Source organism: Mesocricetus auratus, unplaced genomic scaffold (assembly GCF_017639785.1).
Source record: "Mesocricetus auratus isolate SY011 unplaced genomic scaffold, BCM_Maur_2.0 Super-Scaffold_6730, whole genome shotgun sequence".
NCBI lineage: Eukaryota > Metazoa > Chordata > Mammalia > Rodentia > Cricetidae > Mesocricetus > Mesocricetus auratus.
The window spans coordinates 23,088,483-23,106,057 of NW_024429184.1; the positions used below are offsets into that span (position 1 = coordinate 23,088,483).

The 17,575-nt window shown below is 43.0% G+C and overlaps 2 protein-coding genes across 3 annotated transcripts in view; one reads left to right on the forward strand and one right to left on the reverse strand.

Moving 5' to 3' along the window:
* The window catches only part of Mob3b (MOB kinase activator 3B), a 168,257-nt gene that overhangs the window by 1,706 nt on the left and 148,976 nt on the right, over nt 1-17,575 (forward strand). The gene's annotated exons all lie outside the window — the stretch shown is intronic.
* Nucleotides 1,859-3,842, reverse strand: Ifnk (interferon kappa). 2 transcript variants are annotated; one of them, XM_040740327.1, is made up of 3 exons: nt 3,254-3,842; nt 2,681-2,749; nt 1,859-2,141 (listed from the first exon to the last, which is right to left on the reverse strand). In XM_040740327.1, exons 1-2 carry the CDS (start codon nt 3,840-3,842, stop codon nt 2,733-2,735), a joined length of 606 nt encoding a protein of 201 aa, XP_040596261.1. In that variant the 3' UTR covers nt 1,859-2,141; nt 2,681-2,732. The 2 variants fall into 2 exon arrangements, with proteins under 2 accessions (XP_040596261.1, XP_040596260.1); XM_040740326.1 differs by having other exon boundaries at nt 1,859-2,177.

Here is a 17,575-nt window from a genome sequence, read left to right on the forward strand (position 1 = left end):
TTGAAGGGGCGGGGAGGTGAATGAGATCGAGATGCCTGATGTGAAAGACACAAAGAATAAATAAAAAAGAGAAAGGGAGAGAGAGAGAGAGAGAGAGAGAGAGAGAGAGAGAGAGAGAGAGAGAGAGAGAGAGAGAGAGAGAGAGAGAGAGAGAGAGAGAGAGAGAGAGAGAGAGAGAAATCTTGGCAAGAGAAAAGTTTTTCCTGTGGGATTCCCAACCTTAGCCCTTCTAAGAAATGTGATTTTCCGGCTTCTAAGTTTTGACCCCTCCCCCTTCAACTCAGGGGAGATAGGAGGCTTATACGGAGCCACCTGTGACCTGTGTACCTGCCCAATGCCCTTGCTGGGGATGGGGCCTCAGCCGGGTAAGCCAGTGCTCTGTACTGAGCCCCATACGCCCCAGCCGTCTTTCAGACCTGTTAAGTTCTGGTTTGCCCGTTACTAAAAAGTTCTTTGAGAGACTGTTAACTCAAGAGAGACTATCTGGAGAAACTTTCCGCGGTTTCTAGATCTTGCCCGTGGGTCCCCGAAAAGAAAACCAGCAAATTTCTGAAGTGCTCAGCACGCTCTCTAAACGTTTATAAAGGCAGCTGCCCGCAAGGTGAAAAGTCTCTGAAATTTAACAGTAGCAGCAGAGTAACAAACGGGACCCGCTGAAGACCTGCTGTTTGCTCCGGGAGTCCCAGAGAGGCATCATTATAGTTAAAGGCAGGGCTTGGCCCAGCCTGCCAGGAAGGAAAACACAGTCATTATAGAGGAAAATAAGTGTGTTCGGTTTCCTTAATTTTAGAACCAAAAGACTTCTCCAAAAACTTATTGTAGGAAAGACAGAAAATTCACAGGTGAAAGGTTAAAAACTGTATGTGCCAAGCTCCAGTGCATAGCAATCTTATCCAATCATTTCCTTGGAATATGTTTCTTGAGATATAGCAAGATTGACACACATTTTAGGTCATTGAAGGTTTCGGTACCGCCCATAGGAAGCACATGCCAGTTTGTCCTGTCTCCAGCAATATGTAAGAGAATCTATACTCTACTGGCCCTCAGCGTTATCAGTTATCATTGTTTTCCATTTCTGTTGTGTTAATGGAGGAGGGAATATTTTATTGCTGCCTTATTGAGCAGTTTTGGGGTGGGGGTTTAAGTGTCTTTATTCAAATCATTAAGCAGCAGGTCTCCATTTCTTTTGGCAATAGAGCCCTGTTACAGCTTTAAATGATGCTGTTAGAAGCCCCAAACCTTAGTGAATGAAATCACCGTGTGATAGCAATACATTGGTTGATCTCAGTAATATACCATCTAGTATTTGGGTTTGTTGAGCCCTTTTTAAATCAAAAGTGAGAAAAAAGCCAGTTTTTATACTGTCGACTAACATTCCTTTTTGTTGTTTGTGTCCTTAGTTACTTTTCGGTGGGATTGGTCTTTCTTTTGATAACATGTACTCTATGAGAAGATTGTGGTTCTGACTTCTGTCCTTCTTTGTCAAACAGTCTGCTCTGACTGGAAAATGTTGCGCCTTCTTGGCCACTTCTTTTCCTGAAGGGTTGGGCCTCACACAACTGGAAATGTATTCACCACTCAGCTGCATTTCCACCACACTCAGCCAATTCTGTTCCCTGGCATAGATCAAACACCGGGCCAGGCCAGGGCAGGGCAAGGCAGGGCAGCAGCCATAATTTACTACAGCAGCTGTTGCCATCTTGGTAGAACTGTCATGGAGGTCAGGCAAAGGAGTCAGGGAAATGAGTGGAAAATACTGTGTATACTGCTTTGAGGTTGTATGTCCTGCCTCCCTCCCCACTGCCATGATCCTGGTCTAAAATGATGTTATTGATGAGCTCTTATACCAAATAGACTGTGTTAACTCATTTTATTCTCTTGATTCTTGTGCTGGTAACCTAAATGCCATAATCCACAACTTGGTTTGTCCTTTGAATTTAGCATTTTTTCTAACTTTCCCACTGAAATTTGTCTTTTGTTTTTGCCATAGGACTTTTCTCTGAGTGTACTGTCTTGAATCTTGCACTTGGAAAGTCTTGAGTCTGGAGTTTAGCAGCATGTTGGTAATAGCCTTAGCAGAGAGGGTTCCTGAGTACGTTTGAGCAGTCAGTTTCTAAGTTCTTGCCTGAAGATGGATGATTCTGAAATATGACGGGTGGGGGGAGAGGAAAATTCATCTAGTGAGTAAAAACAGAAAAATTAAGTGAATAATCTAGGCAATCTGGATACAAAATAACTTTAAAAAGATAAAAGTGATTAAAGTACCAAGTGTTGTTAGAATGGCTAATTTACTTAACTGACAGAAAGTAGCTTTCCAACTGGGAAAATCAAACACCAACGTAAATTCCCCCTTAATTTGACTCTAGATACTCACTTTAGTTGCACACAGGAAGAAAACCACCCCCTATGAGAGACTGTCACTAATTTCTCCAGCATTTTCTACACTTTCCTCTAAACCCCACTGCAGTTCTGAGGATTCCAGCCAAGTACTTTATGCTCCATCCGTAGACTTTTCTATACCTGAATATGTAGAGGCAAGCAATATCCTCTGGGCATGATGCAAGTACTGCCATGTTAGAATCACAGACTCTCAAAAACTAAGGGGGAGCTTAATGATCAACGGATTCAACTATCCATCCAGATTTCATTTTGGACCTTGACTTTTAAAGTAACAACTTACCATTCTTTAAACTGGATCATTTCAAAGAAGCCAAACTGATAAACGATCTCAATCATTTCTTTTCTTCCTCTAGAAAGGAGGTGGTGGAAAAAAAAAAGAGTTTTTAAGTCTATAGATTGGATGTAGATTGTTAATGTGGTGAACTGTCATAGAATAAACAACTTTGGGTAGCAGAGAGATGATTTGTTTTTCAAACATCAAAAGATATTGCCTTTTCAAACCTCCTTTATTTGTATAACTACTGTCTTGGAAACTTTCTTCCATGACAGAGGAAAGCCAATAGGGCAAAGGAAAGTGGAAGAGAGAGAAGATGGAAGGGAACCGTATTCCTTTCACCCTGTCTCCAGTACTTTCTAAGGAAATTACTGGGGTCACCTGGCACTGATTAACATGGCTAGCTTTGCCTCTGCTTAAAGAGTGAATGTAGCTAATGTGCCAAGGTCAAGCCTCAGAGACAGCAAACATGCCATCAAGGACCAGTCCAGCTGAGGATCCAGCCACATCATGCGCAGCACAGGCATGCTTAAGATGAAGGAGGGAAATATGGAGGGAAATGCAATTCTGAAAACATACCTGATCGCATTCTCAGTAGTTTTTTGAAGTTGTAAAATATTGTAAAACATCTTCTTATTTCGGCTGTGACAATCTTCCAGGCACAGACACTGTATTTCTTATCTCTCAGGAACTTCTTGATTCTGATGAAATACTTGCTCAATTCCAGGTAGGCCTTCTGGAGGTGCTTTGGTGGGGGGTGTTCCGGCTTATTGTCCCCCTCCTTGCTCTCTTTCTCCTCATCCTTAAAGCAGTCTTGCACTTGCAGCATTTGTTCATAAAGCCCCATTCTGATGTGTTGTAGGCGCTCCGCTGTCACTGGGGAGATGTGGCTATTGTGACTGAAGAAAATATTCAGCGCTTGGCTAGATATAATAAAGAAGGCCTCCTTCATGTCCCTTTCCACATGCTGGATGTATGGAAGGACTTCTTTAGGAAACTCAAAATTCTTGATTTCCTTTAGACATTTTAGGGGAGAGCAGATGATGATGCTTCCCAGAAGTCTCACACTTTCCAAGGTGGCATTCTCCAGAAGAACACAGTTCAGAGAATGGATGGGCATAACGAATAGGGCCACAAGGACCACTGGCCATAAACGCTCTGGAGTCATCTCAGCCTTCGTGCTCAGTATTTTTTCCAAAGTAGAAAATCTATAAGACTCAGGATCGATAGTGATGTTTTACCTATTCTTTCGTGGGCTTATATACCTGTTTCTCTTCAGTGGGAGGGGTTTCCTCACTTAGATTCCAAGTCCTTTGCCTCCAGGCATTCTATTTTAAGTGAGCAAAGCATTACTTTAGGTTCCCAGCTGACCCATCCCAGCAGCAAAGAAGACTCATCATAACAAAGCTGACACACGGGGTTGGGGTGTAGCTTTGTTGTAGGATGTTTGCTAAGGCCCCAAATTCAGTTCCCAAAACTAGAAGAAAAAAAAATCACCCAATTCATCAGAGACATAATGATCCTTCTGAAAACGGTATTTTTGTACCTGATCCTATAGACAAATTTCTATTTTAGCTGAATTAGTCATTAACCAAATGACTGTGACTACTGGTGACTGCTTCACTAACAATAACATAGTGTAGCTTTTCCCAATCTTGACAAGTTCAGCTTTTGTATTTAGACATTTTCTTTCTTTTTTTCTTAATTGCTCTGGATCTCAAAAAGGATAATGAGCTGCGTCTGTCAACTTAGCATAGCTTTAGAAAATACAGGATGAAATCGGCTTAGTTTTCTGTTGACAGAAATGAATACTTCGTGACTATGCCTTCTTTTCACCGTATTCACTCTGGGGTACATTTCATATACCTGCGTCTTAGCAGTCTTCTGCTGGTGGGTTGTGTACTTGAGAATAGTTTTTCTGCTTTATTAGTTTTTCTGTTGTAGTGTCATACAATTCCCTTTTTATATAGTTTAGATACAGATTTAGATAAGACACGGTATTTAAAAAATTCCTTCAATCTCTTCCCTTCTTACTTAGTGGTTCTGGAATCTGTGAAGTATTTTGTTTGTTCTGCTTCTTTTTCACCCATAAGACATTTGGGTAGAAGGTCACCCATTTCAGCTAGCTCACTCATACCTAGGTTGCTATGGCCATGCTATGATGGTCGTCTGCCATTAATGGTGCTTACTTTGTTTGACCAAATAATCTTCTTTGGATTATGGTCTGATCAAATGGATTCTTTTTTTTTGCAGAAAGTAAAATAGTATGACTTTGAAAGACCCTAGCTTATTTTCTTACTTTTGAAGAAAAAAAAAGGAAATTAAAGAGTTTTCAGTGGTATTCTATTGAAATGGGAAGCACTAGAGTTCTATGATAGTGGACTGTGATTGAAATTCTGGATTAAAAATCCTTCTTACTCATTTGGTTGGATCAAAAGCTAATTGTGGATGACTTTCTTAAACTGTGGATTATGGACTGGGTTCTTGAAAACAGGAAATATTGCAGATATTCCTCTCCATGCTCTTTCTATAGAAATTCTAATTTCACAGTTTCTCTTCATGACTGATTGTCAAAAAACAATATCAGGGAAAGAGGCTCTATATATGAGAGTATACATTAGTTTTAATTATTTGTCAGTAATTCTTTCTCTTAGAGTTTCTAGTTTCTCCATCCTCTTGCCCAAAGAATGGTGATGCCATTAAAGATTTGGTTGTTAAACAAGGTTATAAGCACTTGGTTAAGAAAAGCATCTGCACAAACACTAAAGTTATGTTTGGGAATATATTGGGTCACTTTGATGTCTATATTTTGTTTCTTAAAAGAAACTCCCTTGGTCTGCCAGTGGTGACGCATGCCTTTCATCATGGCACGAGGCAGAGGCAGGAGGATTTCTGAGTCTGGGCAGGAGGCAGAGGCAGGTGGATTTCTGAGTCTGGCCAGCCTGGTCTGGAGTGAGTACCATGACAGCTGGGTCTCCACAGAGAACCCCGGTCTTGGGAAACAAAACAAAGCCACCACCACCACAGCAACAAACCACAAGCAAACAGAAAAGAAACTTTCTTGGTAAGATGGAATCTAGTTCCATTTTTGTTAAATGTGGCTATTTCCAAACTTGGACAGAAAAGAAGAACCTTGAGGTATATATCCTAAAATTTTTGTGTCTGATCTCTGATTGGAAAAATGAGTGGTTTTCTTTTTTCTTTTTTTTTTCTGGCCCATTTTATTAAGTTTTCTGTGGTTAGCAAGTGTTGCTGTTGTTGTTTTAAACATCTTTAAGAGAAAGTGAAGCAGAATCAACTTAAACATTTCTACTTAAATAGCACATGTGAATTTCCCTAAGTCTCAGTCCAGTTCTGTTGCTATGGACAACGTAGAATTATATGGGAGCTCAGTGTACTGGCCTCGTAGCTTTTTACACAGAAACGCGTTTGTGCATATCTACAAACATCCGTGATTACACATGAGCACACCGTGTCGATAAAGTGCGAAGCACCTCTGAGGGCCCTGCTTTCTTACCTACACTTTAGGCTTATCATTCCCACCTAAAACTTCCAGTTCAAGGAGTTCCAGGTAGAGCTGGCCTATCATTTGGGGCTTGTGCAAGGTCCTGCCTTCCTTAATTATAAGTTTTTGAAGTAAATGATTGTAGAAGTGTTGCTCTCTACTTTAATACAGTCCTCTCCAAGCACTCCAGTTCACTGTGGTGCTCAGTATATTTTGCACTTGTTTAGGACACTTCAGCCACTGTGCAGGTGCCTTGCTACATTAAGGCATTTCTGTCCTAGGTGAAGAACATTGCAATAGATGCGAAGCCCCGTGTGAGTGGCTTTGTTATTTTTAAGCACTTTCCCTTTACTGCCATTCATCTGGTATACTTATTGATTCAAACTTCATTTGAAGTGTTTGGCATAGCACCCAGGTCCTGTAGAAGGAGGAATACAGTGTACTACCTGATGTCAAAGAACTTGCAATTACAGGCATGCCATTGTGGGTGGACCTCATTCTGCAGGTGCTTAAAATGTCAATTTGTGTTAATATTGGTAGTATTCATGACAAAGAAGGAAGGTGGTTGGCGTGCTTGCCCTCAGGATTGCCTGATTCAGCAAATAAGCCTCAGGAATATGCCTGCAATAGTCCAGACATACCTGCACTAAGAGAAAACCCTTTCGCCCATTGACCTCAGATCCAAATTTAATTTGCTATCTTTATTCTATCTGGCAACCTTACTGACCACAAGAACTCACTGCCATTGATCTCTGATGAACTCATGGACACACTCCTTCTTCAAGAAGCTTTTCCTCTGCCTTCTCTCCATCTCCTGGGAGCTGCATTTTGCTTCATTTCTCAGCCTGGCATCACTTATGGACAGATGCAAACAAGAGTGCACGCTCCAAAGAAGACACATGTGGCACACATGCACACGCTCACATGTAATTGCTAGTTACTCTAATGAGAAACGTTATTGGATCCTCAGTCACTCAGAATCTAGACACTGAAAAGGCTTTGGCATAAGGAGGACAAGTCAGATATTGTGGGTGATCAAGGATATGATAAATGGCAGGTGAAGTATCATTTCTATTTTTGAAGCTTCTTTGGATTGCCCAAGGCTAGTTGAGTCATAAACACTTTGGTAACTCCAGTGACATCTTGGGTTCATATTTTTGCGTTGATTCATGTCTTCCCCTCCAGACTAGAAATGTGACTTACCCAGTTTTGTAATAATGATACCAACTGTTTGTTGAGTAAAAGGGACCATGGAAGGGATTTCCCGTGTTTCTGGTTGGATATTAACTTGTATGGGCAAAAGTAAGAAAGACCTTTCCTCCACTTCACCAAGTTTCTGTATCAGTGTTCTCAGTAGCTATGGTTTACCTGGGAAGCTCTTTGGACTTACCAACATTGGTTCTCTTTTGCAATCCCTGAAGACGATGCACCTTTACAACTGCCTGCATAAGAATGGCCTGAAGGTTAAGAAATGACCCCTGACAAAAGAAATCTACAACGGTTGACTTAGTGTATCAGTTGGTAAATAGGCACCATTGATAAAGACGATGTCGATTTGGGGATTGTCAGAATAGCCTCCATCCACTTCCTCATTCCTCTGTTGTCTTCTCTGGGGGTGCCCTGGGTGGCAGTAAGACTTTCAGAGGATAGTGGTGAAATATGTCACCTACCAGGACAGTCTTTCCCTTTCCACAGTGGACCCCATTGGATGAGGATGTACATTGGAGTGCGCTGGTTTTTGAGAAGAAATGCCAGTGGTGGCTGAGTACTGGACAGGAAGATGCTTGGCCTGTAGATGAGGTGCCATTCTCACTAATCATTGTTGGCTTGCGAGTGGTCCTGTTTCTTGTCATTAATGAACAGCAAAGAGGCTTTGTAGAAAAAGTCAAGGGAGCTTTCTGTAGACCAGCATCATCTGATGCAAACCACAGAACTTTTTATTCTCTTAGCTATGGTGGCATTGAGAGGAGTGCCTGGGGATAATTTGGTCCCAGCAGGAGTGGGGAAGGGAGTCTTTTCTTCCTGGCAACACTCCTGACCCGAGATAGCATTGAAGCAGACTCTTTGGGGGTGGGGGGGGGTTGTTTCCAGACAGGGTTTCTTTGTGTAGCCCTGGCTGTCCTGGCTGCAGAACAGCCTGGCCTTGAACTCACAGAGATCCACCTGCCTCTGCTTCCTGAGTGCTGGGATTAAAGGCGTGTACCACCACTGTCTGGTGAAGCACTGACTCTTAATCATAGAATATATTGATGGAATGCATTTATATCGATGGAATGCATTTATATCGATGGAATGTGTTTAGACATAAGCCCTGAGGTGAGAGGGGGTAAAAGGACTTGTTTAAGGTCACAACACTATTTAGTCGTCAAGTGGGGCAGAGTCAAGGTATCAGTCATCACCTTGACCCTATCAAACTAAGTTTCCTCTTTTTGTGTGAAGATCTCCTTTTCTTACGCCTTTGCACGTGGGAGCATCCCTCCCATACGCAAAAGAATCAACATCCTAGAGATTCCAGGTTGTGCCTGTTCTTACCCAAGGTCTTTCGGCTGTCACAAGAGCTTCTCAGTTCTGGGAGGAAGTCTTTTGATAACAGCTTCTACAAACTTATGTTGAATTGTACAAATTAAGACTCACTTTCCCAGACTCCTGGACCTCATAATATCAGATTATGAGACACAACAAAATATCAATTTAGGCCCAAAGTCATTTACTGAAACAGCTTAGAATGGGTAGCCTGAAAGTTGCCAGACACTTCTCCATGCATGAAATTCATTTATTTGTTTTTCTTTTTTCTTTATTGTATCAAATTATATCATCAGATACATCAAACTATGCATGTAGCTTTTCATTATGCTTACCTTATGCATTGAGCACATAGCATGCATAAATGTTCAATAAATATGGATAAGTATGTTGTAGTATTTTAGCATGAATATACTTTAATTTAAAATTCAGATCAGTTTAATAACTACACTTTTACTTAAGTTTTAGTTAACTCTGTAACTTCAAATAACTCACCAGAACTATTTGTGCTTTATAACTGGGGAGTGATGAGTGTTTGTTAGAGGAGACAATGCTAAAGGAGAAGCATGTTATTGCTAGTGCTCATAATCTGATAACATGCCTCCAATCCCAGCACTGGGGAGGCTGAGGTAGGTGGGTCTCTGTGAGTTCGAGACCAGCCTGGTTTACAAGAGTTAGGACAGCCTCCAAAGCCACAGAGAAGCCCTGTCTCAAAAACACAACAAAAACCAAAAAACAGACCAAGTGTCAGGACAACCAGGGCTACCCAGAGAAGCCTTGTCTGGAAGAAACAAAAACCAAAACTAAATTTAAAAATTCTAAAAAAAAAACAAAACAAGAACAACAAAAACCATGAGCACATGGACAGATTATTATATAATCTGTACTGGTATTAATAGTAATGAAGGATTCTAGTAATTTAGCAATTACTAAGTTCTAACATTTTACTGTTTTTGTTTGTCTCTTTGTTCTCTGTTTTAGTTGGTCATAGTACTGGGAACCAAACCTGGGGCCTCGTGCATGTAAGACAAGCCCTCAACCACTAAGCTATATTCCCAGCTCTTTACCTACGTTTTTAAAATTTTCATAGCCATTGTACAACTTACGTATTATTGCCATCGATTTAAAAGGGAGGAAATGGGAGATCTGAAATACTGAGCAAGTTACCCGAGGTAACAGGAGTGGAAACCTACCAATCCAGTCTTCAGAACTAAGTCTGTGAGGCCACACTGTCTTTTCAGAGACTGGGGTAGTCATGAGTTTTGTTTAAAGTTCACTGTGTCTCTGCACTAACAGACATACTCCTGAGAGGATTTGAAGCTGCTTGAAAAAATACAGAATGCAGCAAGGGAGTAAAAAGTAATTAAAGAAATCAGACTTAAGGGAAAGTCAGAGGAAGTCAGGGATACAACCAGAACATATGGATGCATGCCATAATGTCCAATGCTATTATTGTAAAGAGTCTGGAATTTGTCCCTGAGCTGTCTACAAACAAAGAGAAAATATAATCTGTTAAAATGGCCACAGTATCTCAAATGAAAAGAGGCAGCCAGGCTAAGTGCTCAGTAGAAGCCGAAGTTTGCTGGTGCCATGTTCTGGCAGGAATGTTCACCTTCCAGATGGCACTGGAGGATGTCTAGGCAAAGGTCCCCTCCTTTGACTTCCTTACGGGAGGGTCCACCCCCAGGGACTCTGCTGAGCTGGTTCCTGAAACTTTGCTCTGTGCAGGCTGATGTCTCTGCCAGCTGCTTGGCGGGCACTGTGCAGGGCTCATTTGTCTCTCTCGGGTTCAGCTACAGAAGGGAGTTCAGCAGTTCACTGGACTTGAAGCATTGCCTCATCATGTGAAGTAGGGAAAACCGCACTCACACACTGGCGTTTTCAGGGTCACTCAGTGTGGAGAGACTGGCCTTACATTTCCAGAGCCTGATCCTAGCCTGCATTTCCCATTAGAGGGCCGGAGACTGTGGAGGAGATAAGCTGTAGGCACCAGTCTCTACCATTTAGTCAGATCTGGAAAAACACGCTACTCTGTTAGAGTGAGCTGGGACCATACAGAGCTGAAACGCATGCTGGACTCCCATGGCATCCTGGGTTTGATGTGAATAGTGCCTTCCAAGGAGTAGCCCTGGTGCAACAACCTCTGTCTTGTGTGTGTGTGTGTGTGTGTGTGTGTGTGTGTGTGTCTGTTTGTGGTCGCTTTCTTTCCTTTTCTTACAGGTTGCATAACTTAACATTCAAAGCCAGGACAGCTTCATGTCTCCAACCACTATAACTACTTAAAATTTGCTATCATCTCGGGATTATGAATTTTGTTTTTAAGAATAAAACTCAGTGTGAAAAGGGCCATGTGAATGGCCTCAGACAGTTTTATATTCCCAGGCAACATGCAGTTAAGATTGTACAATTGGGGTCTCCTTGTACAGCAGGACAGGACAGTGACAATCATTGTCAATATGGTAAAATAGTTTTTCATGGACAGTTGAGAATATGTATTGCAGACACATTTCATCCACCCATCTTCTTTGAGGGTATGATGTGTGATCAAGGTGTTAAAAAGGGAAGGAGTGAGCCGGGTGTAGGTGGTGCATGCCTTCAATCTCAGCACTCGGGAGGCAGAGGCAGGCGGATCTCTGTGAGTTTGAGGTCAACCTGGTCTACAGAGTGAGCTCCAGGACAACTTTCAAAGCCACAGAGAAACCCTGTCTCGAAAAGCCAAAAAAGAAGAAGAGGAGGAGGAGAAGGAGGGGGAGGAGGAGGGGGGGGAGGAGCGGAGGAGTGCTGGCGGGAGGTTCATGTCATCATAAATACCCAAGATTTCACACTGTAAAAATAAAATTATAGATCTAACAGGTTTTATGAAGGAAATGAGCAGAACGAAAGGATAACTGGGCGAAGGGATATGTATCTGAGACCCCCGGAGAAAGATGAGTCAGCCATGTAAAGAGCTGAAAGGAAAGTTTTTGGAGCAAAGAGGCAGGAAGTTAAGGCATTAGGGCAAAGAAGTTGGGGTATCCAAGCAAAGGAGAACAGATGATGGGAGGCAAGAAAATGGGGCGGGTGCCAGGGTAGCTGGCATTGGGTGGGACACAGCAGCACAAATGCAGTTCATGTCTTACTGGAAGACCAATGAAAATACATGGAGGGAGTTTTGAGGAAGGGAGCTCCTGGTGTGATGTTGCATGCAATCTAGAGAGATGGTCTGAGGGCCTGTGTGAGAGGATATTGGAGCACACATGGAGGCAAGGAGGCCAAACTGAACAGATGTTTTCGTAGACTAGGTGAGCTCTGAGGGGTTCAGATTAAAGATAGGAGCAGAGGTACAATGTGTAGTTTGAGGCATGTTTTTAGTAAGTTGCCTGTGATGTATTTGGTTCAAGTTAACTTCTGTGATCACCAAGGAGGATTTCCAGAAGGGCCATTGATTTTTTTTTTTTTTGAGACAGGGTTTCTCTGTGGCTTTGGAGGCTGTCCTGGAACTCACTCTGTAGACCAGGCTGGCCTCGAACTCACAGAGATCCACCTGCCTCTGCCTCCCAAGTGCTGGGATTAAAGGCGTGCGCCACCAACGCCCGGCTGGGCCATTGATTATTATCATTCCTTTGATGATAAGGCCTTAGCCAAATTAGCATGATTAATTTTTAATAGTCAAAAGTGATCTCAGGTAGCTTTAGATCTTTAGCTGGATGACCTCAAGTTAGTTTGATGTCTTATACCTTAGACATTATCATAAATAATTTACTTAATCAGGCTTAGTTTGGGGTTGGGACTTGGATTTCTTCATGTTTGATTTCAGGATTAATTATGTTCCTGTGAATATCCCTTTGGTGTAGTTCTTAGGTAAAGACAACACAAATGCATAGACTTGTATATTTTGACATTTAAATACGATGCTCCCATCAAATTATAATGGACTATAATCACACAATAAAGAAGTCATATAATTGTTCAAGTTACCATGATCCTGGGCTGGAGAGATGGCTCAGCAGTTAGAGCACTGGTTGCTCTTTCAGAGGATCCAGATTCAATTTCCAGCACCCACATGGAGACCCTCAACTGTCTGTAACTCCAGTTCCAGGAGACCCATTGCCCTGTTCTGTCCTCAGACACCAGGCATACATGTGGTACACAGGCATACATGCAGGCCAAACATCCAAACATGTTAAATAAATGAAAAGGATCCCAAAAGAAAAGAACATGACCCTTATTTGTTACTAAATATAAATATCTAACAACACCAGTTTTCTCCAATTTGGTTTTAAAAGGAAGCCTCAAAAAGGTCTCTGCCCTGACCCCCTGAAAGTCACGCTACACTCTGATGAAACCTTGCTGCTCAGTGGGGCCGGGCAGGACCTCCATTTACCTGAAGTGAATCTGTAGCCGCTTCCTTGCATCACAGAGACATGAAGTTCCATATTTTCAAGTGAACGTTCGTGGTTCTCCTTACCTTTTGGCATGTCGTGTAGGTTAACTGCAGTAAAACCTAGTTACAGGGGCTGAAGAGTGGGAAAAGCACTTGTTCTTGGGGAGGAACCCTGGTTCAGTTCCCGGTACCCACGTGGTGGCTCCCAGCCATCTGTAACTCCACTTCCAAGGGGACCCAAACCCCTCTCTGAAGTCCAAGGGCATCAGACGTATACTCAGTGCACATACACCATTCAAGCAAAACCCTCATATACACAAAATGAAAATAAGCAAACCTGTAAATAAATAAACCGACTTTATGATGATATCTTATTCTTAGAGCTTATTTTACAAGCAGGGGTATAATTTGGCACACTAATTATTTTCTATATACAACCTTGTGACATTCTGTGAAAAATCCCAGGATTTCATTACTAGCCACTCTGAAATGGAGAATGCTTCTAACACAGCAGCAGCAGTTCTAGCTTGCCTGAATTCTGAGCAGGCAACTGAGCTCCCGTTGGCCTTTCTTCTAAAGCAGCGACCAGACACAGAGCCCCTCTGTCTTAGGACTCCGTCATCTTCCCAGGAGCCCAGTGTTTGCTCGTCAAGAGGAGGGAAAAGGCAGTGCAGGTGAGTTTGCAAGGCTGAGCTGCACAAGGTTCTACCTCAGAAAGTGTGCGTCACTGCCAGTCACCTCCCCTTGGCTAGAACTTACAGCTAAGTACAAGGAGTTCTAGGACATTTAGTCACCTGAGTGGGAAAGGGAGGCAGTAGCTTGCCCAGCTGTTGGCCCACCTCTACCAATACCTGGCAGTCGAAATGTGTGGGCAGGGACATGAGTTGGTTCTAGAGCTGGGGTGTGGCATAAGATAAACATACAACTTCACTTTGTGAATTTAAAAATAATTATAATAAAGTTACTAAGAAGAAAAGAATGAATGAATAAATGAATGAATGAATGGATGGATGGATGGGAAAGAAGTGCTGGACCCCATGGCCTTGTAGCTCATGGCATCATAGTCAGGAGAAAGGTAGGGATGGTGTGCTGGCTGGTTTTAGTCACCTTAACACGAGCTAGAGTCATCTCGGGGGAGGAAAGCTCAGTTGAGAACATGCCTCCGTAAGATCAGGCTCTACACAAAGCATGTAGAGCACCTTCTTAATTAGTGGCAAGTATGGAAGGGCCCAGGCCTTTGTGGGTGGGCCAACCTTGGGCTGGTGGTCCTGGGTTCTATAAAAAAAAGCAGCTGAGCAAGGCATGGGGAGCAACGGTAAGAAGCACCCCCCATGGCCTCTGCATCTGCTCCTGCCTCCAGGTTCCTGCAGTGACTTTCCTGTCTTCTTCAATGATCAACAACCCTTTCCTCTCCAGGCTGCATCTGGTCATGGTGTTTCGTTACAGCATTAGTCACCCTGAGTAAGACGGGTGGCCAGGGACTGAGAGGCCCCTTCAGTAAGATTCTTCTTAGCACTGTGGCACTCAGGAATAGTGCTGCTAGTGTGCTTGCATTATTATAACGAAACAAGTCTGAAAGATAGCTATTTTAATAGGTGAAAAACCGCAGCTGTAAAAGGTTGTGTAACTTGACAGAAGTCACCCAAAACTAGTCTGTGTAGTTCTCTGTCAAGCTGTTATTTAGGCAAAAATGTCTTGAATATGTATCACGCTTTGATTTTTCTTAATAAAAAAAATTGTCATCTAATAGCCTGACAACCCTCCCCTGCCAAAAGTAGCATTTTTATAAGAAAGAATTTTTCAGTCTTCCTGGCTTGGACAAAATGAATTGAACACAATGGGCCCCTTCTCTCTGTCTGCAGTGCAGGGCCTTTCTTCTTGAGTAGAATGCTGGGACCAGTGTGTGAGGCCCAACCTCATGCGTGTGAGACCTCTCATGCATGGTTCCAGGGAGTAGCTGGCGTTCACTTCTACCTCCTGTGACAAGTGGAATAGGACTGCCACCCTTGTGAGAAGAGCCAAGACCCCGAGTTGGTCAAGGTCTCTGCACGGCAGACCTTGAGTAAGGACTTACATCCTACTGCAGAGATAAGTTGTGGGCCGGCCCAGAAGAAGCATAAACAGAAGGGTGTACAGCTCTTCTCTTCCTCCCTCCTTAACTTCCCCTTCTCTTCCTCTCGCCCTCCATCCTTCCCTCCTTCCTTCTTTTCATTCCTTCTTTGTATAATGGGTTTCAACTTTTCACACGTAACTTGTTTTTGTTGATCCAGCACCAGACTCCCCTCAAATCCTTGACCCGCCTCGCTTGTCCTCATTTGCCTCAAAGTAGCCTCCATTCCTCTTCGTGTGTTCTGTTACCCACCCTCTCTCCCCCTTCCTGTAAGATCTCTTTTTCCCTTTCATGGTCCATTTTGTAGCTTCATGACCTGTACCTACCCATACATGCCCTTATGAAAATTAAAATCTAGAATCTGCATATGATAGGAAAAAAATGTGGTCCTTGACTTTCTGAGTCTGGAATACTTTGATTAACATAATAATTTCTAGTTCTACCCATTTTTCCAGCAAATGTCATAATTTCACTTTTCTTTATGGCTGAGTAAAATTTCATTGTGTGTATTTTCGCTATCCATCCAGCTGCTGATGGACAGGAGACTGCTTCCATTTCCTACATATTGTGAACAGTGCAGTAGTAACCATGGATGTGAAAGTATGTCTGTGGCAGACCTTTGCATGTATGCCCATGAGCTAAGTCGCATGGTAGTTGTCCTTTTTCTTCGTGGATACCTCGACACTGATTTCCAGCGTGACTATACCAGCGTACATCCCCATCAGCCGTCCTTTCACCGCATTTCCTAACATTTCTTGTCATTCGCTTTCTTTTTCAGGTTTCTTTTCTTTTTTTAAAATTGTGTGACTTGTGGAGGGGTCTGCCCTTGGAGTCAAAATACACCAGAGTCACAGGCAGTTGTGACACACCCACGTTAGTGCTGGGGACTAAACTGACTTTCACTCAAGTTCCAGTTGATAAGAGATTTGTTCTAGATGCATTTGCATTTCCAGAGCAAATGCTGAAAGTAATAGACTTAAGGGATGCATAGTATAAGAGAAGCTCAGCAAAGAGACGGTAACCTCTATCCAGAGTGTGACAAATAACGAGAGAAGGGTGATGCAAAAAAAAAAAAGGTCTGTGAATTTGGAGATGCCCAGAGCCACTGGGAGCCAGTGGGGGTCACGGTGGGGGTCACTGGCTGGAAAGAGAGCATGGAAGAAGAAGTGACGATGGGTAGAAGATTCCTCAGTGTTTGGGTTCTCGCTATGTGACCATGGCAATGTCTTGTCCCGTGGAAGCTTCTAGTGGGAGATGGGAGGGTAAAAGTGGAAGGTGCTGAGTATGTTGTCAAGTGTGGCACACACCCAGTGCCAGTAAATACAGCAAAATCCACTGAACGCCTGTTTGCCTATAAAGTAGCGATGCTACAGGACTGTAGCAAGCACAAGTAAGGTGGCACAGTCGTAGGGTTAACATGGTGCTTGCCGCATGGGGTATGGATGCGTGCAGTAAGCACTGACTATATTGTGTTGAAACATCCAGACAGATGAGAAGAGGGATTCAGGGACAAGGCGCATCCCCTGCATTAGGCTCTGCAAGTCACTGGATCCTTGAGGGCAGATGATGTTTATAAAATATGCAAAACCTGAATTAAGAGCTTTTAAATTAGGGATAGTGAAGGAAGACTCCAGGGTTATAAAAGAAAATTAAATGAATGGTTTCTGAGTTTCTGTTTGACTTACATTCGTCTATTCCGACACTTCGATTGATGTTTCCAAGAAAGAGCAGATGAGGCCAGCATCCCACTGCAGTAGAGACCCCAGCTGCAGCCTGGGCTACACCAACACACGGCAAAGCCTTCTTGACTGTTTTGACAATAGCAATTCATTTTCTAAAAGAAGAAACAATATTTTTTTTTGGTCAGTTTGGCTTGGCAATCTGCCCAAATATTTGATTTGATGGATAAGTGGTGGTGAAAGCTTCTGGGTCTTTCTGATGACATATCATTTCCTGTTTGACTTTTAAAATTAGCTTTGAGATCAAGATTCAAGGAGAAGGGGCCTGAGTGGGGACGGGAGGCACAGTCTTTCCCAGAAATGAGTCTCCAGGCAATGCCGAGGTACCTGAAGAGTGTGACTTCACACACTTGGCTCAGGTGGGCCAACATGCAACAGCTCAGGGCTGGCGAGAGAGGAAGCCAGTCCAACAGGCGGTAAGGACTGGCAGAAAGCTGACTTTTCAGGGGACCAAGAGGTCTGCAGACTTTTCACAGATCTGTTTTCACAACACTGTCCTGAGCTGGAGGTTAACGTAGTGCAGCATTCCCAAAGCATCCATGAATGTAGGAAAGCACATTTGGAAAACCCAGGGGTTCAGCAAGCCAGAAAGGATTCCTTTATTGCACAGCATCACAGCCTTTAGTATGTTCATAGGAACTGTGTGTATCCAAGAGACAGA